The sequence below is a fragment of the Anguilla rostrata genome, chromosome 6 (genome assembly GCF_018555375.3).
Source record: "Anguilla rostrata isolate EN2019 chromosome 6, ASM1855537v3, whole genome shotgun sequence".
Classification (NCBI taxonomy): Eukaryota; Metazoa; Chordata; class Actinopteri; order Anguilliformes; family Anguillidae; genus Anguilla; species Anguilla rostrata.
The window spans coordinates 195923-222644 of record NC_057938.1 but is presented as its reverse complement, the minus strand read 5'-3'; the positions used below and the strand labels follow the sequence as shown (position 1 = coordinate 222644).

Genomic DNA, 26722 nt, shown 5'->3' with positions numbered 1-26722 from the left:
GAACCTGGGGGGGGCAGGGTGGGTTGGCGGTGGGGGGGCATGATGGGGGGGGGGCGGGTTGGCGAAAGGCAGCAGTGTACCAGTTCATTCCACTTGCTTCTCTGTCACATTTCATTCTACTTTATTCAGTCTTTACATTTCAGGTCTACATTTGCCAAAAGCAATTTAGTTCTCCTGTAAGTACAACAGCAAAAACAGGCGGTTTGCTAAAGAAAGATTTTGAAGGTTTAGTGTGATTTTTCTTTTTTGTTTTAGAAAAAAATATTAAATGACAATTGTAAAAATGTTTCTACAACCAGCAAAAAACCTCATGAATGAAAACATTAAAAATATCAACTATGTACAAAAACATCAATAATATATATATACCGTATATTTTCTATATACAATATCTTCTATATCAACAAAAATATGTATCAATGGAGCTGCTATTAGTCACATCTGAGTCACATCTACAGGTTTATTATCATAAAAAAATAACTTTAAAAAACCTTCAGTGTGACATAAATCACCTCTAACAAACCGTCTGAAGCTCCGCAGCCTGGCAGAAAAACAAAACTAAACAAGAGTGTTTAGTGTGAAAAGACCACACTAGTGTGTTCTGAGAGGAGTCGGCTCCTTACGCCATCTCCAAACAGGTTCAGCCATCCAGCATCTGCAAACAGATTCAGCCATCCAGCATCTGCAAACAGATTCAGCCATCCAGCATCTCCAAACAGATTCAGCCATCCAGCATCTCCAAACAGATTCAGCCATCCAGCATCTGCAAACAGATTCAGCCATCCAGCATCTCCAAACAGATTCAGCCATCCAGCATCTCCAAACAGGTTCAGCCATCCAGCATCTGCAAACAGATTCAGCCATCCAGCATCTGCAAACAGATTCAGCCATCCAGCATCTGCAAACAGATTCAAACAGATTCAGCCATCCAGCATCTGCAAACAGATTCAGCCATCCAGCATCTGCAAACCAATTCAGCCATCCAGCATCTCCAAACAGGTTCAGCCATCCAGCATCTGCAAGCAGATTCAGCCATCCAGCATCTCCAAACAGGTTCAGCCATCCAGCATCTGCAAACAGATTCAGCCATCCAGCATCTGCAAACAGATTCAGCCATCCAGCATCTGCAAACAGATTCAGCCATCCAGCATCTGCAAACAGATTCAGCCATCCAGCATCTGCAAACAGATTCAGCCATCCAGCATCTGCAAACAGGTTCAGCCATCCAGCATCTGCAAACAGATTCAGCCATCCAGCAGCTGCAAACAGATTCAGCCATCCAGCATCTGCAAACAGATTCAGCCATCCAGCATCTGCAAACAGATTCAGCCATCCAGCATCTGCAAACAGATTCAGCCATCCAGCATCTGCAAACAGATTCAGCCATCCAGCATCTCCAAACAGATTCAGCCATCCAGCATCTCCAAACAGATTCAGCCATCCAGCATCTCCAAACAGATTCAGCCATCCAGCATCTGCAAACAGATTCAGCCATCCAGCATCTGCAAACAGATTCAGCCATCCAGCATCTCCAATAAAATTCAGCCATCCAGCATCTCCAGACTCAGCCATCCAGCATCTGCAAACAGATTCAGCCATCCAGCATCTCCGAAGGAGGGCAGAGGGCCTCAGTGTGGAGACGGGTCGGGGGCGAGCAGCCAGGGGTCAAAGGTCCGATTCAGAGTACCACTCAGTCGATGTGTCCCACAAACATCGCCGTAACCCCAATGTGTGTCCCACAGACATCGCCGTAACCCCAATGTGTGTCCCACAAACATCGCCGTGACCCCAATGAAACGCACATAAGAGGCGAGGGGGTGACCCATTTCAACCAGAGAAAAAATAATCCTCCTGCGTGCGGAGAAAGAAGGAAAAGTCCTGAGACATTGATCGTTTGTTAGTTTGCTTCCCCCAAAGGGCCTCTGAATAAACACAACAATACTTGGCGCTCTGCGTTAGGATGGGCTGGATGGCGGTAAGGACAGGATTCGCCCGTTTTTCTTGCCTCCGTTCATGTGTGTGTAGGGCAGGTGTTGGTCGTAGTTCCCCCGCTGTGCAGCGTCTCTGGCGGGGCTGGACTCTGGGTCCAGCGGGACGCTCTCCATGTTCTCCAGCTCCAGCTCCTCGGTGTTGGGCGGCTTGTTCTCCTCACTGTAGAAGAAGGACACCTCCTGAAAGGAGGGGTGCAGCTCCTCCTTCAGCATCTCTATCACCTCCTGGAATATGGGCCGCATCTTGGGGTTGTACTGCCAGCACATCTGCATCAGGCTGTGCCTGCGGGGGGGGGGGGGGGGGCGTAACAACCATTTACCATGAATTATAAGGTAGAAACCCCTTACGTATCTTTGCGACGGCACTAGTGTTGTTCCCCATGGCATCAGCCTTCCAACAATACCAAACATGATTACACTGTATAATTGAAGACGAGGTTTATTTCATGCTGATGTTTTGCAACTGAGCACTGTCTCCATCACACCAGCTGACTCCCACTCAGCACAAACAGAGTCTGCTTTCCTCTGGGGATCTGAAATGGGGCACACTTCTGTACACCACCCGTCAGTAAGATTACAGCTGGCCTGTGCAGTTGTGTTTGGTAAGATTACTTACAGCTGGGCTGTGCAGCTGTGTTTGGTAAAATTACTTACAGCTGGCCTGTGGCAGCTGTGCTTGGTAACATTACTTACAGCTGGTCTGTGCAGCTGTGTTTGGAAAGATTACTTACAGCTGGCCTGTGGCAGCTGTGCTTGGTAAGATTACTTACAGCTGGTCTGTGCAGCTGTGTTTGGTAAGATTACTTACAGCTGGCCTGTGCAGCTGTGTTTGGTAAGATTACTTACAGCCGGTCTGTGCAGCTGTGTTTGGTAGGATTACGTATAGCTGGGCTGTGCAGCTGTGTTTGGTAAGATTACTTACAGCTGGGCTGAGCAGCTGTATTTGGCAAGATTACTTACAGCTGGTCTGCACAGTTGTCGGGCCGGTCCAGGTACCCTCCATCCATGATGAATTTGAGGACCTGCTCATTAGACAGTCCCTGATAGGGCTGCTCAGCCAATGTGCTGATCTCCCACAGCACCACCCCAAAGGACCTGCAGGGAGAGACAGAGAGAGTCAAACCAGCACCATTCCAAAAGACATGGGACATACTGCACCCCTACAATGTGAGGACCCCTGCTGGCTGGGTTTGGACTGGGTTTTTCTGCATTGGGTTTAGGCTAGATTTGGGCTGGTTTATGGCTGGTTTGGACTGGGTTTGGGCTGGGTTATGGTTGGGTTATGGCTGATTTGAGGTGGATTGGGGCTGGGTTATGGCTGGTTTGTGCTGGGTTATGGTTGGGTTATGTCTGGTTTGGGCTGGGTTATGGTTGGGTTACGACTGGTTTGGAGTGGGTTGGGGCTGGGTTATGGCTGGATTGGGCTGGGTTATGGTTGGGTTATGCCTGTTTTGGGGTGGGTTGGCTGGGTTGGGCTGGTTTGAGCTGGGTTATGGTTGGGTTATGGCTGATTTGGGCTGGGTTATGGTTAGGTTATGGCTGGCTAAGGCTGGGTTATGGTTGGGTTATGGCTGGTTTGGGCTGGGTTATGGTCGGGTTATGGCTGGTTTGGGCTGGGTTATGGTTGGGTTATGGCTGGTTTGGGCTGGGTTATGGCTTGGTTATCTGGTTTGGGGTGGGTTAGGGCTGGTTATGGTGGTTTTGGCTGGGTTACAGTTGGGTTATGGCTGGTTTGGGCTGGGTTATGGTTGGGTTATGGCTGATTTGGGCTGGGCTATGGCTGGTTTGGGCTGGGTTACAGTTGGGTTATGGCTGGTTTGGGCTGGGTTATGGTTGGGTTATGGCTGGTTTGGGCTGGGTTATGGTTGGGTTATGGCTGATTTGGGCTGGGTTATGGCTGGTTTGGGCTGGGTTATGGTTGGGTTATGGCTGGTTTGGGCTGTGTTATGGTTGGGTTATGGCTGGTTTGGGCTGGGTTATGGTTGGGTTATGGCTGGTTTGGGCTGGGTTATGGCTTGGTTATACTTGGTTTGGGGTGGGTTAGGGCTGGCTTATGGTTGGTTTTGGCTGGGTTACAGTTGGGTTATGGCTGGTTTGGGCTGTGTTATGGTTGGGTTATGGCTAGGGAACTCACCAGCAATCTGAGTGTGCAGTGAAGACTCCGTCCTTCAGAGATTCGGGCGCCATCCAGCGCACCGGCAGCAGCCCCTTGCCCCCCTTCCTGTAGTAATCCGTCTCGTAGATGTCCCTGGTCATGCCGAAGTCTGGAGAATGACAGAGTGAGCCAAAACCAACTTAGAGCTTCTCAATCTACCCATTACCACGACCGCATATGCTGTCAACAGTTACCATTACTACTACCATTAAGTGATAGGTAGCTAACATCACCTAGCTAATAAGCTCCAAGCTGATAAAGGTTGGTTTCCAATTAAAGTCCCGTTTCCCATACCTCCGATTTTAACGGTCAGATCCTCCGCTACCATGCAGTTGCGAGCCGCCAGGTCGCGGTGAACAAACTTCTTGGCATTGAGGTACGCCATGCCGTCTGCGATCTCAGCCGCCATCTGGATCATCTCCTTCAGGGTGGGGGGAGGGCGCCCTGGGTTCAGCTGCTCAGAGACACACAGGCGCAGGTCACACGCGTGTAACACGCAGACAGAGACAGTGCAGGTCACATGTGTAACATGCAGACAGAGACAGTGCAGGTCACATGTGTAACACGCAGACGGAGACAATACAGGTCACATGTGTGTCTGACATACAGACAGCCCCCTCCCCCCCCCCAACACACATGCGCCCATCCCACAGGATACCCACAACCCATTCTGGAACCAGTCATACACATGCACACACACCCATGAGCACCAAAATGTGATGTTAAAGGTAATGTTAGGTACTTAGGGTGGTGTTAAAGATGGTGCACTGGGTGGTGCTTAAGGTGGGGTTAAAGATGGTGCATTGGGTGGTGCTTAAGGTGGGGTTAAAGGTGGTGCATTGGGTGGTGTTGGGTGCTTAGGGTGGTACTTAGGGTGGTGTTGGGTGTTTAGGGTGGTGTTAAAGCTGGTGTACTGGGTGATGCTTAAGGTGGGGTTAAAGGTGGTGCATTGGGTGGTGTTGGGTGCTTAGGGTGGTACTTAGGGTGGTGTTAGGTTAGGGTGGTGTTAAAGCTGGGCATGGGTGGTGTTTAAAGGTGGTAAGTGGTGCATTGGTGGTTGGGTGCTTAGGGTGGTACAGGGTGGTGTGGTGTTAGGGTGGTGTTAAGCTGGTGCACTGGTGTGCTTAAGGTGGGTAAGGTGGTGCATGGGTGGTGTTGGTGCTTAGGGGTACTTAGGGGGTTTAGTGTTTAGGAGCTGCTTAGGTGGGGTAAGGCGTGTAGGGTACCTCAGCCTCAGGCGTAGCTCCAAGTAGCTCTTTAGATCACCGTGAGTCATCAGCTCCATGACCACCAGCGTGGGCTGCCCCTTCGAGACCACACCCAGCAGGCGCACCTGCAATAGGGCAGGGCCAGGTAAACCACTGCACAGGTAAACCAGCATACAGGTAAACCAGCGTACAACCATCTACCTGTCTAATCACAACACACCACAGCCGTTTAAGCAGAGCTCTCCTGCAACTCACCGTTCTGCCTTTAAACCTCACCGTTCTACACCTGTACTTGACAGTTCTATACCTGTAACTCACTGTTCTACACCTGTACCTCACAATTCTACACTCGTACCTCACTGTTCTACACTCGTACCTCATGGTTCTGCACCTGTACCTCACAGTTCTACAGCAGTGCCTCACTGTTATACACCTGTACCTCACAGTTCTACACTCGTACCTCACTGTTCTACACCTGTACCTCATAGTTCTACACTCGTACCTCACTGTTCTACACTCGTACCTCACTGTTCTACAGCAGTGCCTCATTGTTCTACACCTGTACCTCACAGTTCTATACTCGTACCTCACTGTTCTACACCTGTACCTCACTGTTCTACACCTGTACCTCATAGTTCTACACTCGTACCTCACTGTTCTACACCTGTACCTCATAGTTCTACACTCGTACCTCACTGTTCTACACTCGTACCTCACTGTTCTACAGCAGTGCCTCATTGTTCTACACCTGTACCTCACAGTTCTATACTCGTACCTCACTGTTCTACAGCAGTACATCACTGTTCTACACTCGTACCTAACTGTTCTATACTTGTACCTCACTGTTCTACAGCAGTGCCTCATTGTTCTACACCTGTACCTCACAGTTCTATACTCGTACCTCACTGTTCTATACTCGTACCTCACTGTTCTGCAGCAGTACCTCATAGTTCTACACTCGTACCTCACTGTTCTACAGCAGTACCTCACTGTTCTACACTCGTACCTCACTGTTCTACACTCGTACCTCACTGTTCTACAGCAGTGCCTCATTGTTCTACACCTGTACCTCACTGTTCTACACTCGTACCTCACTGTTCTACACTCGTACCTCACTGTTCTACAGCAGTGCCTCATTGTTCTACACCTGTACCTCACTGTTCTACACTCGTACCTCATTGTTCTACACCTGTACCTCACAGTTCTATACTCGTACCTCACTGTTCTGCAGCAGTACCTCATAGTTCTACACCTGTACCTCACTGTTCTACACTCGTACCTCACTGTTCTACACCTGTACCTCACAGTTCTACACTCGTACCTCACTGTTCTACACTCGTACCTCACGGTTCTACACTCGTACCTCACGGTTCTGCACCTGTACCTCACTGAGTTGATTATCTGTGCAGTCTAGAGTATCTGTATCCAGGCTCACCCAATTTATCCATCCATTAAGCCTCAGTGACTTCCTGTGACCTGTGACCTTACCACATGGTGGCAGCTGAAGGCCTTCATAATGGACGCCTCGTTGAGGAACTCGATCCTCTCGCGCAGGCTGGCCGACTCGTTCACCGTCTTCACCGCCACACGCGTCTCCGGCTCCCCCTTCACCGTGTCCCTGGCCACGCCCTCGTACACCATGCCAAAGGAGCCCTGCCCCAGCTCCTGCATCACCGCGATCTTCTCCCGCGGCACCTCCCAGTCATCCGCCACGTACACTACACACACACACACAGAGACACCGTTACACACATGCACACATGCCATTACACACACACAGAGACACCGTTACACACACACATAGAGACACCGTTACACACACGCACACATGCCATTACACACACACACACACACACTGGACACGCAAACACACACACACACACACATGCCACTACACACACACACACACACACACACAGACGCCGTTACACACACACACACGCACACACCACACACAAGACTGTCATTATACAAACCACACACACACACACGGACACGCACACACAAACTGGACATGCACACACACACACACTCGTAACACTCACATGCATACGCTGTGGTCACACACACAGGCTGGAGCCGATCGGCATTCACTCAGATGATAGGCTGATTTCACAGGACAGAAAACAGGAGGCAGGAACACTCAAATGTGCCAGCAGGGGGCACTGTTTCCTCACCATCATTGGCGCTCAGGTACTCCGGGTTCGAGGAGGCGTAGAGCGGTCCCGTGGGGCCCTGGGTTTGTCTGGGGGGGGGGGAGGGGCAGGTCAAACAGGGGAGGAGCTCAGCGTTGTGCTTTCCTGACCATGGCTACGCCCACCATACATGGTTGCCATAGCAACGTTCACATGACACACTCACTTTTTCTTGAAGGCCAGGAAGGCCCCTGCCACCATGACCAGGAGCAAAACCACGCAGACCACTGGACCAACCACGATCTTAGCAATGCTGAACGGGTCGTTTCCTGCAGGACCACAACACAACCGCACCCAGGTTTACCTCAACATCAACCATTCCATAACCATTCACAAACTGTTCGCCAGCCTCTCACGACAACCAGAACTATTCAACAGTCATTCACTGCAACACAACCCTTCACCCAGGACCCGGATCACACTGACACAAACAAGGCTGTCGAGCACACAACACAGCAGCATTCAGGGACAGGGGTCAGGGATGCTGACAGGACGAGGGTGAGGGCGGAGCCGGGCGGGGCGGAGTCGGGTGGGGCGGGGTGGGGTGAGGCAAAGCGAGGAGAGGGCAGGGCTGGGGGCGGAGCCAGGCGGGGCGACTCACGCCGGTCCTGTACGTAGAAGTAGGCGGGCTCGGTCCAGGACCCGTTCCCTGCCAGCGAGGTGGCACGGATCCTCAGGCTGTAGTTCCCAGGGTGCACCACTCTCAGGCTGCAGCCCCCATCCACAATGTAGCTCTTCTGTGGAATACAGTGGTGCTGTTCCTGCAGAACACACACACACACACACGCAAACACATAAACACACACAGCACTGAGCCTATAAAGGACTAATTTATATAACTGCACGTGTGTGTGTGTGTGTGTGGTGTGTTGTGTGTGGTGTTGTGGTGGTGTGTGTGTGGTTGTGTGTAGGCGTGTGTGCTGTGTGTGTGTGTGTGTGGGTGGTGTTGTGTGTGGTGTGTGTGTGTGTGTGTGTGTGGTGTGGTGGTGTGTGGTGTGGTGTGTGTGTGTGTGTGTGTGTGTGTGTTGTGGTGTGATGTGTGTGGTGTGTGTGTGTGTGGTGTGTGTGTGGTGTGTGTGTGTGGGTGTGACTGTGTGTGTGAGTGTGTGTGTGTGTGTGTGTGGTGGTGTGGTGTGTGCGGTGTGTGTGTGTGGTGATGTGTGTGTGTGTGTGAGTGTGTGTGCGTGTGTGTGTGTGTGTGTGAGTGTGTGTGAGTGTGTGTGTGTGCATGTGTGTGTGAGTGTGTGTGCGTGTGAGTGTGTGTGTGTCTGTGTGTGTGTGCATGTGTGTGAGTGTGACTGTGTGTGTGCGAGTGTGTGTGTGAGTGTGGGTGTGTGAGTGTGTGTGCAGTACCTCAGAGTCTCCTAGCCTCCTGTAGATGAGCTCGTACAGGAGGACCATGCCGTTGGGCTCTCTGGGGGAGGTCCAGCGGACGCTCACTGAGTACTCAGACACATCACAGCTGATTGGCCCCGTGATGTCATCAGCTTTATCTACAGAGTAAACAACCAGAGCCCTTTATACATGCACACACACACACACTCACACATGCACACCGCAGTCACGCGCGCACATACACACACACACACACACGCGCACACACACTGTTACACACACACACTCAAAGGGTGAGGTCACAGTTAAGGGGCCGGGGTCACAGTTAAGGGGAGGGGTCACAGTTAAAGGGTGGGGTCACAGTTAAGGGGTGGGGTCACAGTTAAGAGGCAAGGTTATAGTTAGGGGCGGGCCACATTTAAGAGGTGGGGTCTCAGTAAAGGGGCGGAGTTACCCTCAGGCATGGTGCGAGCGCTGACATAGGCCGCCATGCTGCAGCGGGCGGGGTCAGTCGGGTGGTTGCAGGCGTGAATCTCGATCTGGTAGCTGGTGAAGTGGTGCAGGTTGGAGATGACGGTCCACTCTTTGTCCACGGGCAGAACCAGCTTCCTCCCCTCCTCTTCCTCCGGCCCGCTGCCGACTGAGGCGTTGGACAAGCCAGAGGGTGTGGCCAGGAGGTGGGGCTGTGTCGCATTGGCCACGCCCACTACAGACCTGCGCCGTCTGGAGGGCCTGGGGGGGGACGGGGGGAGACAAGTAATGCAGGTCTCCCGTACATGACTCTGAACACCTGGCTGTGCCGTACCTGATCCTGAACACCTGGCTGTGCCGTACCTGATCCTGAACACCTGGCTGTGCCGTACCTGATCCTGAACACCTGGCTGTGCCGTACCTGGCCCTGAACACCTCGTTTTGCCGTACCTGATCCTGAACACCTCGTTGTGCCGTACCTGATCCTGAACACCTCGTTGTGCAGGTAGTTCTCGAAGGTCTTGCGGTACTCTGACTCCTCGGCCTCCTTCTTCAGCTGCTTGTCGGTTTTGGGACAGCCACAGCAGCGCCCCCCCCGGCCCTGATTGTCCGTCTGGTTCCATTTCTGCTCCTCCTCGCTGTCAACGAGCGTAGGAGCGCGTGACGGCAGCTTCATACCTGTCATACAGGTAGAGAGGGTTAGCACACAAGTAGAGCGGGTTAGCACAGATAGAGAGAGTTAGCACAGGTACAGCAGGTTAGCACAGGTACAGCGGGTTAGCACAGGTAGAGAGGGTTAGCACACAAGTAGAGTGGGTTAGCACGGATAGAGAGGGTTAGCACGGATAGAAAGGGTTAGCACAGGTAGAGAGGGTTAGCACAGGTACAGCGGGTTAGCACAGGTAGAGAGGGTTAGCACAGGTAGAGCGGGTTAACGCAGGTGGAGCGGGTTAGCACAGGTAGAGTGAGTTAGCGCACAGGTAGAGTGGATTAGCACACAGGTAGAGTGGGTTAGTACAGGTAGAGCGGGTTACCACAGATACGGAGGGTTAGCACAGGTAGAGCGGTTTAGCACAGGTAGAGCGGGTTAGCACACAAGTAGAGCGGGTTACCGCACAGGTAGAGTCAGTTAGCACACAAGTTGAAAGGGTTAGTGCAGGTAGGGAAGGTTAGCGCACAGGTAGGGAGGACGACTGCAGGCTTGGTCTATGTTCATAGCCAGATGTGCCACCTGGGATCAGACTCCTATGCCCCTCCCCACAGCGCTCCGATTGGCTGCTCACCCTGCTGGCAGTAGTCGTATCTGAGGAGCTGGGGGGCCTCCGGCTGCTGCTGGCAGAACAGCAGGTAGTGCGTGATGTTGCCGTTGGGATCGGAGGGAGGGCGCCACTTCAGGATGATCTGAGAGGAGGAGTTAGAGGAGGAGATGGGATCCAGCGGAACAGAGGGCTCTGAGAGAGAGAGAGAGAGAGAGAGGAGGGAGAGAGAGGGAGAGACAGAGAGAGAGAGACAGAGGGAGAGAGAGAGAGAAAGAGAGAGAGAGGGAGAGACAGAGAGGGGGAGAGAGAAAGGAGAGAGGGAGAGACAGAGAGAGGGGGAGCGAGAGAGAGAAGGCGAGAGAAAGAGAGAGGGAGAGACAGAGAGAGGGGGAGTGAGGGAGAAAAGGTGAGAGAAAGAGAGGGGGAGAGAGAAGGAGAGAGACATCCTGTTACCCTGTTACAGGCTCTGAGAAGGTTAGCTGTCTGTTCCCGAGAGCACTGTGCTGAATATTTAATGTAGTATGAGATTTGGGGTGATGTGGGCGGGGCTAAATGATTGTGATGTAGTATGAGATATGGGGTGATGTGGGCGGGGCTACATGATTGTGATGTAGTATGAGATATGGGGTGATGTGGGCGGGGCTAAATGATTGTGATGTAGTATGAGATTTGGGGTGATGTGGGCGGGGCTAAATGATTGTGATGTAGTATGAGATTTGGGGTGATGTGGGCGGGGCTAAATGATTGTGATGTAGTATGAGATTTGGGGTGATGTGGGCGGGGCTAAATGATTGTGATGTAGTATGAGATTTGGGGTGATGTAGGCGGGGCTAAATGATTGTGATGTAGTATGAGATTTGGGGTGATGTAGGCGGGGCTAAATGATTGTGATGTAGTATGAGATTTGGGGTGATGTGGGCGGGGCTAAATGATTGTGATGTAGTATGAGATTTGGGGTGATGTAGGCGGGGCTAAATGCTTGTGATGTAATATGAGATTTGGGGTGATGTGGGCAGGGCTGAATGCTTGTGATGTAATATGAGATTTGGGGTGATGTGGGCGAGGCTAAATGATTGTGATGTAATATGAGATTTGGGGTGATGTGGGCGGGGCTGAATGCTTGTGATGTGGGCGGGGCTCACTGGTGGCGTTGGTGCGGACGTAGATGATCTGGCTCTTGGCGCCGTGGACCTGGTGCTCGTCGGAGGCAGACAGCAGGGTCTTGACAAAGATGGCGTACTGCGTCCAGGGTTTGAGGGGGTGGATGAGGTGACCCGGCTCCTGTTGCTCCTTCCCCTCTGTAGGGCGGGGGGGCGGGTCCACATCTGCGATCACCCAGCTGTTCGAGCCGCACGCGTCCTGCCCGTCAAACTCAGTCACGTTCCGGAAGGGCCTGAGGGCAGACACAAACACTGCCATTTCGGATTTCACATTTTGGACTCATTCTATTGGCTGATTAAGCTGCCACTCACGCCTCTCTGTACAGGACCATGAACCCCAGAAGATCTCGGAAATCTGAAGGCCAGAAGGGTTCCCACTTTATGATGATCTTATCAGATAATGTTCGCACCTGTGTGAACCTCAGCACCTGGTTTTCACCTGAGAGAGAGAGAGGGAGAGAGATAGAGGAGCACCGAAATTTCAGTTCAGTTAATTTCATCCCCATTTATGCTTAGTGCTCTAAGTGTCCTTGCAAGTCTGTCATTCTAAATGACCACACAGGCCAGTGGTTCTAATACAGGTCTGTGGTACAAAGTGATCTTACAGGCCAGTGGTTCCAAGTGAGTGTACATGCCAGTGGTACTAAGTGAGCCTATATGCCTGTGGTTCTACGCGATCATACAGACACATGGTACTAAGTGCTCTTACAGGCCAGTGGTTCTAAGTGATCATACAGGCATGTGGTTCTAAGTGATCTTACAGGAGGCCTGGTCCCCATTAGTCTTGGAGGCAATTTCATTCTTGGTCTGGCGGTCCTTAGTCCCAGTGACCTCCTCCATCTTGCGAATCTGGGACATGCAGAGCTTGGAGTTGTAGTGGAAGAGCATGCGGCCCTGCAGGATGGTGAGGTTGTGTTTCCTCCAGTCCCACAGCTGCCGCAGATTCTGGTTGTCCAGGGCATAGAACGAGTAGTTCCTGAGAGCGAAGAACCGAGAGGTTGAGCCAAACCAGACCAACAGAGGGTCCAGAGACCCAGCAGAGATCCTGTAATGGGGTTAGACATCTGTACATACAGACAAGCCTAAAAACATCCATCAGCTAGACAGGAAGGGGAGGAGTCACCCACCCGACTTCCAGGGTGTCCCCACGGATGAGTCGCAGCTTTCGCAGGAAGGAGAGGGACACCAGGGCGTAGGAGCGGCGTACCATCAGGTAGCCAGTGATCTCCTCCAGCTGGCCCAGGCTGGCCTCCAGCTCTGCAGCAATGTTATCTGCACCAGAGAAACAGCCAATCAGTGCTGGGAGGGCAGGGCCAGGCCTGAGGACATGGTCAAGGTGAGGTGAGCGGGTGGGGCCGGGGCCGGGGCCAGGGAGGAGTGAGTGGGCGGGGCCAGGGATGAGTGGGCAGGGTCGGGGAGGAGTGGGCAGGGTTGGGGAGGAGTGGGTGGGGGTGGGGCCAGGGCCGGGTTAGTACTTACTGCCGCCGCGGATGTTGATGATCAGGCTGCCGTTGAGGACGGTGCAGCCGAGCAGCGCCTGAGCCGCCGTCACTGAGTCGACCATCTTCAAACCCGCGCACACCTTCGGACACAGCCCCGCGCACGGCCTGCAGCTCAGCCTGCAGGGGGCGCAACCACGGTCAGAACACGCGCACACACACACACACGCCCATAGCGCACACACACACACACACACACACGCACGCACACAGTGCACACACACGCATGCACGCACACAGTTTACACACACACATACACACGCACGCACACACACACACACACAGCCGTGGGTAAGATGGGAGGGGGTAAGGTGGGTGTGGGTAAGATGGGTGTGGGTAAGATGGGTGTGGGTAAGGTGGGTGTGGGTAAGATGGGAGGGGGTAAGATGGGTGTGGGTAAGGTGGGTGTAGATTAAGTGCTGTTGGCGGTACTGGGTGCAGTTAAGGAGGAGGTGCTTACGTGGTGGAGTTGACAGTGGTGTAGCCAGAGGGGCATTCTGGGATACAGGCCCCGTTGTGGATGACGTGCTCGGGGCAGTTGCCAGCCTGGCTGCTGCCGCAGTGCCGGTGCAGGTCCTGGCAGAAGCGGAAGCTGACGCAGCGCCAGCCCCTGAAGGCGTAGGAGCCGGGAGGGCAGCGGTCCACACACCGGCCCCGCAGCAGGAAGTGCCGGCACGCCACACACTCACCGGAGGAAGCAGGAGCAGCACACCCGCCCAGACACTCCTCAGCACAGCACTGCCCCTCCCTGGTGCAGGCCCGCTGCTTACAGGAGGCCGGGCACACTGGGGGGGGGGAGGAGGGAGAAGAGAGGGAGGAGGGGAGGGAGAGAGAGGGGGGGAGGGAGGAGGGGGGGAGAGGGGGGGGAGGAGAGGGGGAGGGAGAGGGAGGGGGGAGGAGGAGGGAGAGGGAGGGGAGGGGGGAGGGGGGAGGGGGGAGGAGGAGGAGGGGGAGGGAGGTTAAGTAAGCAGGTTAAGGAGTGATGTATATGTTCAGTAAGCAGATTAAGGTGTGCTGTATGTGTTCAGTAAGAAGGTAAAGGTGTGCTGTATGTGTTCAGTAAGCAGGTAAAGGTGTGCTGTATGTGTTCAGTAAGCAGATAAAGGTGTGCTGTATGTGCTCAGTAAGCAGGTAAAGGTGTGCTGTATGTGTTCAGTAAGCAGATAAAGGTGTGCTGTATGTGTTCAGTAAGCAGGTAAATGTGTGCTGTATGTGTTCAGTAAGCAGGTAAATGTGTGCTGTATGTGTTCAGTAAGCAGGTAAAGGTGTGCTGTATGTGTTCAGTAAGCAGATAAAGGTGGGCTGTATGTGCTCAGTAAGCAGGTTAAGGTGTGCTGTATGTGCTCAGTAAGCAGGTAAAGGTGTGCTGTATGTGTTCAGTAAGCAGATTAAGGTGTGCTGTATGGGTTCAGTAAGTATCTTAAGGTGTGCTGTGTGTGTTCAGTAAGCAGATAAAGGTGTGCTGTATGTGTTCAGTAAGCAGGTAAAGGTGTGCTGTATGTGTTCAGTAAGCAGGTAAAGGTGTGCTGTATGTGCTCAGTAAGCAGGTAAATGTGTGCTGTATGTGTTCAGTAAGCAGGTTAAGGTGTGCTGTATGTGTTCAGTAAGCAGGTAAAGGTGTGCTGTATGTGTTCAGTAAGCAGATAAAGGTGTGCTGTATGTGCTCAGTAAGCAGGTTAAGGTGTGCTGTATGTGCTCAGTAAGCAGGTAAAGGTGTGCTGTATGTGTTCAGTAAGCAGATTAAGGTTTGCTGTATGTGTTCAGTAAGTATCTAAAGGTGTGCTGTATGTGCTCAGTAAGCAGGTTAAGGTGTGCTGTATGTGTTCCGTAAGCAGATTAAGGTGTGCTGTATGTGCTCAGTAAGAAGGTAAAGGTGTGCTGTGTGTGCTCAGTAAGCAGATAAAGGTGTGCTGTATGTGTTCAGTAAGCAGATTAAGGTGTGCTGTGTGTGCTCAGTAAGCAGGTAAAGGTGTGCTGTATGTGTTCAGTAAGCAGATTAAGGTGTGCTGTATGTGTTCAGTAAGCAGGTAAAGGTGTGCTGTATGTGTTCAGTAAGCAGGTTAAGGTGTGCTGTATGTGTTCAGTAAGCAGGTAAAGGTGTGCTGTATGTGTTCAGTAAGCAGGTAAAGGTGTGCTGTATGTGTTCAGTAAGCAGATTAAGGTGTGCTGTGTGTGTTCAGTAAGCAGGTAAAGGTGTACTCACTGCGCTGGCAGTGGCTCTGGGTCCAGCAGCGGGCACTGAAGTGCCCGTTGATGGTGGTTGACTGGCAGCTGCTCTTGCCCTGAGCCACACCGGGACACACATCCCCACATTCCCGCTCGTTCTTATTGGCCACCACATAGTTATCCTCCACCGAGTCCAGGATCTTGGACCAGTCCAGGGTGGACAGGTAGCAGAGGTTGGGATTCTTCTCGATGCGCACAGCGCCGCGTGTGATGTTGGTGAGGGAGGCCAGGCCTAGCTCCTTCAGCTGCAGCACCTCAAACAGCACCAGCGCATAGTTGAAGAACAGGTTGTTCCCGCGGATGACGCTCAGGTTGGGGAACAGGCCGTACAGGCTCTCCAGGCCGTACACACGGAACAGCAGCAGGTAGTCCGTGATCACGGCCAGCCGTGGGAAGCTCAGGTGCCGGAAGTCCTCGGGTTTGGCTTTGAAGATGAGCAGGATCTTCAGATGGCCCTCGATCACCGTGCAGTTCTCCAGCACACGCATGTTGGTCACGTTGTTCCGGATGTCCGTGCTCTGGCAAACTGACAGGGTGGGAACAGGAGGCCAGAACCATCAGTGAGCTGCAATCAGCACTGACTGACCTCACACTGCTGTAATCAGCACTGACTGACCTCTGACCTCACACTGGAGCAATCAGCACAGACTGACCTCACACTGCAGCAATCAGCACAGACCGACCTCTGACCTCACACTGCTGTAATCAGCACAGACTGACCTCTGACCTCACACTGCAGCAATCAGCACAGACTGACCTCTGATCTCACACTGCTGCAATCAGCACAGACTGACGTCTGACCTCACACTGCAGCAATCAGCACTGACTTACCTCACACTGATGCAATCAGCACTGACTGACCTCACACTGCTGTAATCAGCACAGACTGACCTCACATTGCTGTAATAAGCACAGACTGACCTCACACTGCTGTAATCAGCACTGACTGACCTCACACTCCTGCAATCAGCACAGACTGACCTCACACTGCTGTAATCAGCACTGACTGACCTCACACTGCTGTAATCAGCACTGACTGACCTCTGACCTCACACTGCTGCAATCAGCACTGACTGACCTCTGGCCTCACACTGCTGCAATCAGCACTGACTGACCTCTGACCTCACACTGCTGCAATCAGCACTGACTGACCTCTGGCCTCACACTGCAGCAATCAGCACTGACTGACCTCTGACCTCACACTGCTGTAATCAGCACTGACTAACCTCTGACCTCACACTGCAGCAATCAGCACTGACTGACCTCTGACCCCACACTTCCAATCTGTGATGTGACTAGCCTTCCAGATTTTCACAATCAAAAGGCTGCATTTGCGTACATGCAGTAATATAAGCTGCATGTGTTCATGCATAGTAAATGTGAATGTAAGCAATGTAAGATGCCTTGAAGGAGAACATCTGAACGTAGTCAAGTCTGAAAGCTATGAATATTGCTGTAATGCATATCCTACAGCACCAGACAGCTATGCCATTAGAGCCATAACCCACTAAATTGTGGAATATTTGTGGAATGTGTTTTTGAGGACAGCTCCAAGCCCTCTCCGACAGCGGACGGTTTCCAGGACATCCCTGCACATCTCAAACTGTGACTCATGCTAGGAAAATCCATCTAACACTCAGCACATTCAATCACAGTACAAAATGCTTCTTTCTGTAACTTGGCAGGTTAAGCAATAGTTGTATTTTAGCTGTACCAAACTGCAGTTGTGTGTGAGTGAGGTCTGTACCAGACTGCAGTTCTGTGTGAGTGTGGTCTGTACCAGACTGCAGTTCACGTGAGTGAGGTCTAAAAAAAGTAAAATACTGTATTGGCAAAGTAACAACTCTGAAAATCTAATTTATTTGTTCTTGGGCTTTTTAGAACATGCATCAACTTTCTTACAGAATGAAATCGGGCTACAATCCGTTAGGCAGGCACAAATTAAATTCTGCTATTTAAATGATAGCCTACTATGTCTGCCAAAACAAATTACATTATGATCAATCAATTAATCGTGGTAATAATTTGACATGTTCTCCGTGATTGACATATAAAACCGAACCCTTGAAGTTAAAATACACAGCAAACCTAACTTGATTTTAAGACTTAATTTATTGGATTCTGTAGAATGTGAAAATGAGCTAGCTGGCTATGTTCAGGTTCCTCTGGGTTGAAAATGGTTATGGCCAACGTGTAAAATGCAGCCGTTTGAAATGTAACCCTGATGTATAAACACATTAATGGATGGATGCGAAAATAGAATTTAAGCGTGCTGAAAGTGTGGTAACATCACCAGGCTCGCTTCAGAAGCAGATCTGCCGGCTAAAATCAGCCAGTAAGCTAACTCGCACCATATCATAGAGTAAAAATACGGAATTCCCCTATTATCGGGCTCTTTGATCTATCCGCCATCCAATTTGTTTACAAATTAGATTCCCAGTCAGTTCAGGGGCCTTTGCCTGCAAACAAATCCCGCACCTTCCAGTTTAGCTTTGCGCAAATAGACCTGCGTTATCCAGTAGCGAGTGGCAGTCTAGCTGCGGGATGACATAGTTAGCATTATCTTAGCTACCGTCAATTTAGATATCGTCAGCTTAAAAACAAACATATAGTATATATGGCAACACAAAAATATCTTTACTGCGAAACAGCTAACCAGTTAGCGACGGTTAGCGCCAGCCGATTGTCAAAATAATTAACTGAGCTAGTGAATGTTAGCCACTACTGCCACACTGTTAGATAGCCACATGGCTAACGAGATGGAGCGATTAGTCCACATGCAGCAAGTTTCAAACACCTCTGATATAATTTATATTCGGTTAATCAAAATTGGCTACGCGAAATCCTATGTTTTCTGTACTTGTGGGAGTAATTTACGCGCCTACTGTCCTAGTTAACTAGCAATAGCCTGCTATGTTATTGCTGGTTTGATTATTCGCTGTTTGGCATGGCGCTAACATTGGCCACCTATCGATAAGGCAAACATTTACGCAGGACATGCACAATTGTTTACTGTATGACTAAAGTTACTTACTTTCCCCATTAGTTAACTGGCAACTCAGCACCAAGTAGACAACAGTGACCAAAACCACCGGCGCAGAAATCTTGACCTGCATCCTGAATTCTGGCTTTGGCCAGCTCGCGAGCCAGTCTGATGGTAAGTAGCCTATATACCCAGGTGCGTGGCGAACAACTTATAAATCCAGAATTGCAAATAAATTCAGTTTAGTTTATAAGCTTTGCAAATACTGAAACCTGAAAACTGGTCACCCCCAGAAGGGCTGAATTAAGGCGTTTGTGGCCAATTCGCAAATATTCTCGCTGCTATTCCTCAGCAAGGGCAAATCGGCCCCTGAGAAACGTCATCTTGTTTTCTGGCAATACTTAATCAAACAGTAAGCTTCATTTTCCATAAAGTTGTCGAATCGATTTTTTTTTCTCATCGGTTAAAGTTTGTTTGACAATATCCTCCTTTAGTCCAGAAATACCAATCCCCCATGCTGTCTAGCAGGCAGCTGGTGACGTTAGCCGGCTGTCTAAACATCCAGATAGGAAACTTTGGTGTTTTTTGTGAATACTAGGCAGTTCGTTCAGAAGATCCAGTAATTCTCACATCCATAAATTCGGAGGGACAAAGCCATTTATACTATCATACATAGTATTTATACTATCCGTTCCACCATAAATCCCAGTTATCTTGTCCTGAACTGCAGTCCCGGTTGTTGGCGTTAATGCATCCACGGATCGCCTCCTTTGATAAACAACAGATGTACTAAATGTCCAACATCCTGATTTTCCCTGTCATGGGAAAATAAGGGTTTTAAAAAAGCTGGTCGGTACATCCTATTCATACCTCAAGATAGCGTTTTAGAAACGTATTTTTAGTTTCTGTGAAGATATCCTTTAACTCTTTCACGACTTTGTTCGACAATGATTTCCACAAGAAGGGATTTTTTAAATCGTCGCTACTCCCAATTTGCACGTATCACAAGCAGAATGCTTCGGACACTGCGAACTCCCAAGAGCAGGACTGAAAATACACAACCTCCAACAAGATGCAGAACTTCAAAGTTCCACAAAAATATTTTACCTCTGCGACTGAAAGCTTGTCCGCAGAGCTAGCAAAGAGCTCATAAGAGCACCTCTTACTCCAGTTCCCCCTGTTCGTCCCTGCGTCCGTAAACAAGAGCCGGCCGTCAGATGCAGCGAAACGGGGGTGCAGAGGAAACCATGGGCTGGATTAGCTAATGGAACTGATGGAAATTCAGGGTCGGGAGTCCCGCGCATGGGACACGTTGACCATGTTCATATGTAGTAATAATTAAAATAATAATTGTTTTAGCTTTTAGGACAGCTTGCATTATGCCGCCTTTAGCCAGCTGCCGAGGCTGTTGACTTCCCTTTAAAGTTTGGATGCTTGACAAACCATTGATATATTTCCAAACTTATAAACCATTGATAAGGCAAACTTATAAACATCTTGGTAAGGGTTGTTGTTGTTGTTAACGTCCAGGCTGGCCTGGGCCAGGGGAATGTAATGCGCCGTAAATGATTCGCCAAGAAAGAAAGAGATAAGCATGTCCATCAATGTAGTCATCCACTAAACCTAAACCCGTTATCTTTACCTGCCAGCTGCCACACCAGCTTTATCACTGAGGTCTGAGGAAATTAATAAAATACACACTTCCCTTCTCTGTTTCTCTGTCTGTTGCCGAAATTCGGTCTTGATGCTTCGAAATTCCATTCCATTCCACATGTAGCTATGTCTGTACCTAACTGAAAGGAATTTCCTCTTGAAGACAAACTATCTATCTTATCTTTTGGTGCCACAGTTTAAAAAACGAAAATGGAAACATAAAATAACATGACAATAACAGGCCATTCAGCACAACAATGCTCGCCATTTGTCTGACTAAACTGTACCTAGTGCTCTGATTACCTGCAGATCTTACACAGTGTCAAGACTGGTCTTGAAAATCATAGGTTTTATCTTTTTTTTTTGGCAGACACTTTCATCCAAAGCGATGTACAACAAGTGCATACCAAAGGTCAGTGGAACAACTACAAAGCATAGGTCCGATAAGGTACGATACTCATTTTGTAACAGTTAATCCTAGCCATGAAGACATTAAGTCCAGTTCATACAGTAAACATTACTCTGACCTAACCTATGCTAAGTAAAACTAGGAGGCATGACAAACTAAAACATCAAGATAATGATACAAAGTACAATAAGTGCTGGATGGAGGTGCATGTAACATGTTACATACCAGGAATCAATTTGGTTGCTCGTTTTGAACCTTTTCCAGAGCCTCTATATTGTTCTTGTAGTACTGTCCCCAGAACTGCACACTGGTTCTCCTGTAGTACTGTTTTTGGTCCGAACCCTAATTACCATCTAGCCTGACTCTCCTGTAGTGCTGTGTGGCCTGTAGGGTGTAAAATAGTCACTGGCTCTCCTGTAGTGCTGTGTGTGGTCTGTAGGGTGTAAAATAGTCATTGGCTCTCCTGTAGTGCTGTGTGGCCTGTAGGGTGTAAAATAGTCATTGGCTCTCCTGTAGTGCTGTGTGGCCTATATGGTGTAAAATAGTCACTGGCTCTCCAGTAGTGCTGTGTGTGGTCTGTAGGGTGTAAAATAGTCATTGGCTCTCCTGTAGTGCTGTTTGGTCTATAGGGTGTAAAATAGTCATTGGCTCTCCTGTAGTGCTGTGTGGTCTGTAGGGTGTAAAATAGTCATTGGCTCTCCTGTAGTGCTGTGTGGCCTATAGGGTGTAAAATAGTCATTGGCTCTCCTGTAGTGCTGTGTGTGGTCTGTAGGGTATAAAATAGTCACTGGCTCTCCTGTAGTGCTGTGTGGTCTGTAGGGTGTAAAATAGTCACTGGCTCTCCTGTAGTGCTGTGTGTGGTCTGTAGGGTGTAAAATAATCACTGGCTCTCCTGTAGTGCTGTGTGTGGTCTGTAGGGTGTAAAATAATCACTGGCTCTCCTGTAGTGCTGTGTGTGGTCTGTAGGGTGTAAAATAGTCATTGGCTCTCCTGTAGTGTTGTGTGGTCTGTAAGATTGGAAACTCATGCACTTCATAATTATAAGGAGTGAGCGAGCTAATATGAAACTCAGGATTGTTTCTCTGCATATCCCAAGATAATATTAAAGCCATGTAACCATGGTGATGACCAAGTCCTTCAGCAGTAAATCCAAAATGTAAGGTGACCCAATTGCAAGGGGGACACCAGCCGCCCATCTCCCACTGTTACCACAAATCAATCAGACTACCATAGATAATCTGACTACCATAGATAACAACCTTACTACCACAGATAGATTGATAACAATCTGACTGATAACTGCATATGACTGAGGTGCATACTGTACTTAAAAGACACAAGACAGGGTTTCATAAATAATTTAATAAAATAGAACATTTTCAGGTAGGAAACACTGAGGGTGAGTTTTGAAGTTCTAATGTGTAAAGGCCAGAGCAGTTAGTGTATGCTGTAAGCTGGGTGCAGGTCAGGGTTAAATGGGAAATGTAAAATACTCCTTCTGTTTCTTCAACATTTCACAGCATCCATCCTCACTTCACCCAGCCATCAATGTTAGTCAGCCCACAGAGCATCCGGCTACGTGCACAGCAGGCCTGAGCCACGATACGGATGACCTACGACCTCCAGGCCTGAGCCACGATACGGATGACCTACGACCTCCAGGACTGAGCCACGATACGGATGACCTATGACCTCCAGGACTGAGCCACGATACGGATGACCTATGACCTCTACCCCCTGCCCTGGGGTTCACTGAAATGCAGAGCAGTAGTACTGCAGGTGAAGCCAATGTAAAAACAATGGGAATTGGTCTAGGTCCGGCTGTTTTCTGATTGGATCAGGGTGGCCACATGCCAGTCACTGTGGGCCAACATGTAACCAGGGAAGTGGTAGACACTGTCATGGAGTTCTAATTAGTCGATGGTAAGTGGTTTTTGGGGTGGGGTTCAAGGCAGCTGGACCCTGTGACGCTGTGTGATCGCTGCGTAAACAGATGCGCTTCAGCGTTGCATAAATAGACACGTTCAAGGCACTGCTCCCAGCAGTAAGCCACATCCCCAAATTCCTGTGCCAACTGGTTGTGATGCGCACCCAGGGTGGCATTTTCACCACAGTTCGGGGAAGAGTCTGATGAAGAGGATGGTGCTGATGAAGGTGACCAGGACAAGGCCCAGCCAGAGAAGGTATCGTGGTTCTGACTCCGCCCACTTTTTCTCACATACATCCTGCTTCGCCCTGCAAGACAGCACCTGCAAAACCATGGCAACTGCGCTCAGAGCCACACACACAGCATGTTCTTTATTTTCACTCAACTTTCTGCACACACAGTGGGACTCAGTCACCTGTTAAAAACATTACTAATCCAAGGAAAGCCTCTCTCCTCAAAAGGAAACGAAGGGGACCCTTTTCTGCCTTTTCTGAACAATTTCATGCCAGAGAAACCACTCGCATATCTAATATAAATAACTCTGCTGCCCCCTACAGGCAGCATGTGGTAACACATAGAGTCTGGTTTGGTGGGGAGAGAGATGGCTGGGGTTACAGCTGTTCTGCCCTAGTTAAAGCCACTGGGGTTCAGTGCAACAGCTGCAGCTTCAAAGCAGTGTCTTACTGCGCACACACCTGCTGATGTGACAGATTTAACCTACATCGGCAGGTTAGCATGCTGTAGACTGCAGACAAGGCCAGTACACTCTACCCAGAATGCAGTGCGGCTACTCACCTGGGTGTCATGCGGGAGGAGTCGTTGGGAGGCCAGTGTGCTCTTCCTCAAGTTGCGCGCCAGGTGTAGGATGTCCTCCGCCAGGTGCTGCTGCTGCTGCAACATGGCGTCTAGCTCCGCCCCCGACCGCCAATCCTCCAGCCGCAACGCCCTGTGGAACGCACCCACAACCGTTACCATAACGACCAGCTCAAATCCCAAACGCAAACCAAAATGGACAGATCTCTGCCATCCGCTCACCTTCTCTTTCGCATGTCTGTTTCCGTGGTACCTGCAAAACAGAAATGCTATATAACACATACAATGCACTTTACACCACAGGATACACTATATAACATATTCAAAGCACTTTACACCACAGGATACACTATATAACACATACAAAGCACTTTACACCACAGGATACACTATATAACACATACAAAGCACTTTACACCACAGGATACACTATATAACATTCAAAGCACTTTACACCACAGGATACACTACATACAACATATACAATGATGCACAAGATTAAAACATGATATATGCAACACAAGCTATACATAGAAAACACAATGCAATTTTAAAATACAACACTTATGTTTAATTACTATAATCCAGAAAATATCCATAACTAACACACTGAATTTCTGCTCTATACAACCCAATACTGAAGGATATTTACCTGTTTCGGAAGGCTGCTGTTTGAAAACAGGAATATAATTGATTAAAGTTAAATAAAAGATTTAATTTACTTAATCAGCCTCACTAACAGCTATTCACACTCAGCCGATGAAAAAATGGTTAGAAGCTCCACTATCCCATCTCAGAATGTCTGATGTCGGCTCTTGCTGTTGCAGGCGATTCATCTTGTCCAATCACAGGAGGCGAATATTAGAATACAGCGTATGTCACTTGCTATGGTTACGTTTTTCTAACCAATCAGGAGAGCTCAGGGAAAAGACAGGTGAAATTAAGAAACGGAGGTAAATTGAGGTCCTTGCACAACCGTGCGTACGCTCCGTGTCCCGGGCGCTGACCACCTCCAAGCACTCTCACGAAGCCTTGCTCTTATTAGCAGTACTGCTGCTACAGCAAGCATCGCACTATCGCTGCTGCTGTCCTCCATTATCGCTGTATTGACCTAGATATTAGCCAAGAAAGAAACGGTAAATAAGGAAGTTCAGAGAATCATTATGGTAACCAGTAATGTCTTATCTCATCACTTTGATGTGAATGGGTCAGTTTTAGAATGCTGCAAACCATGAGATTTGCAAAGAGGTGTCAGCTGCAGCTCGTCACCTCATGAATCTTTGGCCTGAACCGGCCTTTAATACGGACACATCCTTTCCACTAGGTTTGACTGGTGCAGTAACTACACTGCCCTGCAGGTAGCTCCAATGGTGAGCACTAAGAACATGGCTACAGTTGGTATGAAAAAGCCATCTTACAGCTGCCTGCAGCTCACACCCCCCGTCCCCACAAGAGCGTGCCTTCCTCTGCACATGGAACTTCCTGGTGACTGGCGTCTTCTCATTGGCTGCGATAAGGTTTCGGCCAGGTCCTGGACGCTGTCTGCCAGTCTCCTTTAAGGACTGCTATAATGCACGGGAATAATGCTTTTTCATTAAGTTTTAATCAAACTTCAGAAACTCATTGAAATGCCATCTTCACTTTTATATTAATAATCACAGCTATTATGAAAAAAGCAGCACCAATAAAACACAAATTCATTTAAAAAATCCCACCAGTTTTTCAGCGTTTAACAGTCCCTTCAGATAATCCACTTTGCGCCGGTAGCCTTTCAGTACGTCTGCTGTCGGTTTGCTGGAGGGACACATAACACGCAGAGATGTCGCTTCATATGAAATTCACAGCACACTCCACTGACAGCGTAACAGACACACATCAGTCAGGTCTGGTTAACCACTACGCAAATGAAGCAGGAAGCAAGACAGGTGATAACCAGGAAAAAATATTTGAACAGATACACACTATTTTGATAATCTTAATAAATCACATTCAAAGGAACCTTGGCCTATTTCTGTGCTCTTACATTTTTCTTCCACACATTCCTTTGTAACCGTTATGATTCTTCTATCGTTAATCCCGCAACGAGTAGCTCCAAAAACCCCACTAACACCCTGTAACGCGCAACGCCTGAATTTGTATCCTCCATTGTGATATATATATATATCAAATAATGATTCAACACATCAACGCAATACTTCTATGTTAAGTAGATGAGATGAACATTTCGATTAAACTCAATGGTATACAGTACATTACCTTGAACTCCTCTTCAAAGCACGCAACATATCTTCGAGGGCGCCAACATACTACAGGAAATTAAACACATTAATATTTGCCACTTCACTCATTAGTCACTTCACTCACTTGCTTAGCAGAGGCCATTCTCGGAGACGAGATTCTGCTTTAATCCATCAACACTGTCAGTCCGTTTTTGACGGTGTCATACACTAGCGTATACGGACCAAGTAATTTAACGTTACATCTTTTTTTTTAAAATGACACATTTCAATTAAGCCGGGGACACAGGTCTATTTACAGAACGACTGTTAGCTACTGTGTTACTGTGATCATGCTACCGTATACCGGTGGCACACTACCGTTACTTACCGTATGTTATTCTAAATTGAGACTCAAGTATGTTATCTAGTTGTTATACAGTACACTAGCGCTAATGCCATAGTCTAACGGTAACTAACTACAACGGACAGTCGGTTATCATCACAGACTGGAGAGGCAAGCGGTTAAGCTTTCCTGTCAAACTTGTTTTTCAAGCATGCTTTTAATCAAACATCCCTCTGACTCACCTTCTCTAGTCTCCACTCGGTTTCCCCTTGTTTCTCCAATGTGATATACTCACATCGAGATAACAGTCTAACGAAATTCACCTCCAGCCGAGCCGGTGCCATATTGGACAGAGCACCGGAAGTTTACAAACGAAGTGGAACTACAGAACGGAAGTGTTTTCTTCTGGCTCGGGGTATGTTGCTGTGATGTGTTGTGTTGTTCTTTATCGCACCCTTGTGTACATGAACTGTGTTGACAGTCTTGCGGAGCTAAATTGAACTTGGAAGAAAATATTGAGCGAATATTTTGTGAACCTATAATGTTGTAAAATATTTAGGTTGAAAGCAATTTCAAGCTAAACAAATATACTCCCGTAAATTAAAAATGCGTGACGATGTGAGGATGATTAAAGCGCGCACTCCAATGTTGCAAGCTTTACTTGCATTTATCATAGACCCCGGATGTGCATATATTTTTAATATTAGGATGATGAATGTAACAATGAAATGTTAAATTGAAATAAACGTATCAAGTTGCAGTGTGATATAACACCTGCAAAGCATAGGATAGGGCGAATGCGTTTACTCAATCTCATTCATTACAAACCCCGTACAATCGCAGCATGTTTTAATAGTATATACCAAGAAAAAACGC

At 49.0% G+C, this 26722-nt stretch overlaps 2 protein-coding genes and 1 long non-coding RNA gene across 4 annotated transcripts; 1 reads left to right on the top strand and 2 right to left on the bottom strand.

Annotated features, from left to right (window-relative positions):
* Positions 1-97: 97 nt before the first annotated feature.
* Positions 98-18667, bottom strand: LOC135258087 (insulin receptor-like). Its single transcript, XM_064341317.1, is given in 22 exon segments — positions 98-2274; positions 2952-3086; positions 4126-4255; positions 4441-4600; positions 5373-5389; positions 5392-5479; positions 6843-7072; positions 7532-7599; positions 7716-7818; positions 8151-8310; positions 8903-9042; positions 9339-9616; positions 9835-10033; positions 10639-10806; positions 11757-12007; positions 12087-12213; positions 12536-12750; positions 12902-13046; positions 13254-13393; positions 13734-14058; positions 15477-16025; positions 18534-18667. Coding segments are annotated over 22 exon segments (4029 nt in total). The 5' UTR covers positions 18616-18667; the 3' UTR covers positions 98-1955.
* Positions 18521-23721, top strand: LOC135258088 (uncharacterized). The gene is made up of 3 exons (XR_010330859.1): positions 18521-18656; positions 20506-20547; positions 22065-23721. It is a non-coding gene; the product is annotated as an uncharacterized LOC135258088 (long non-coding RNA).
* On the bottom strand, positions 21892-26248 carry LOC135258086 (vesicle transport protein USE1-like). Of its 2 annotated transcripts, none has more exons than XM_064341315.1 (8): positions 26089-26248; positions 25541-25590; positions 25000-25078; positions 24703-24849; positions 23937-23952; positions 23507-23537; positions 23267-23417; positions 21892-22793 (listed from the first exon to the last, which is right to left on the bottom strand). In XM_064341315.1, exons 1-8 carry the CDS (start codon positions 26188-26190, stop codon positions 22650-22652), a joined length of 720 nt encoding a protein of 239 aa, XP_064197385.1. In that variant the 5' UTR covers positions 26191-26248; the 3' UTR covers positions 21892-22649. The 2 variants fall into 2 exon arrangements, with proteins under 2 accessions (XP_064197385.1, XP_064197386.1); XM_064341316.1 differs by having other exon boundaries at positions 24703-24846.
* Between the last annotated feature and the right edge of the window lie 474 nt (positions 26249-26722).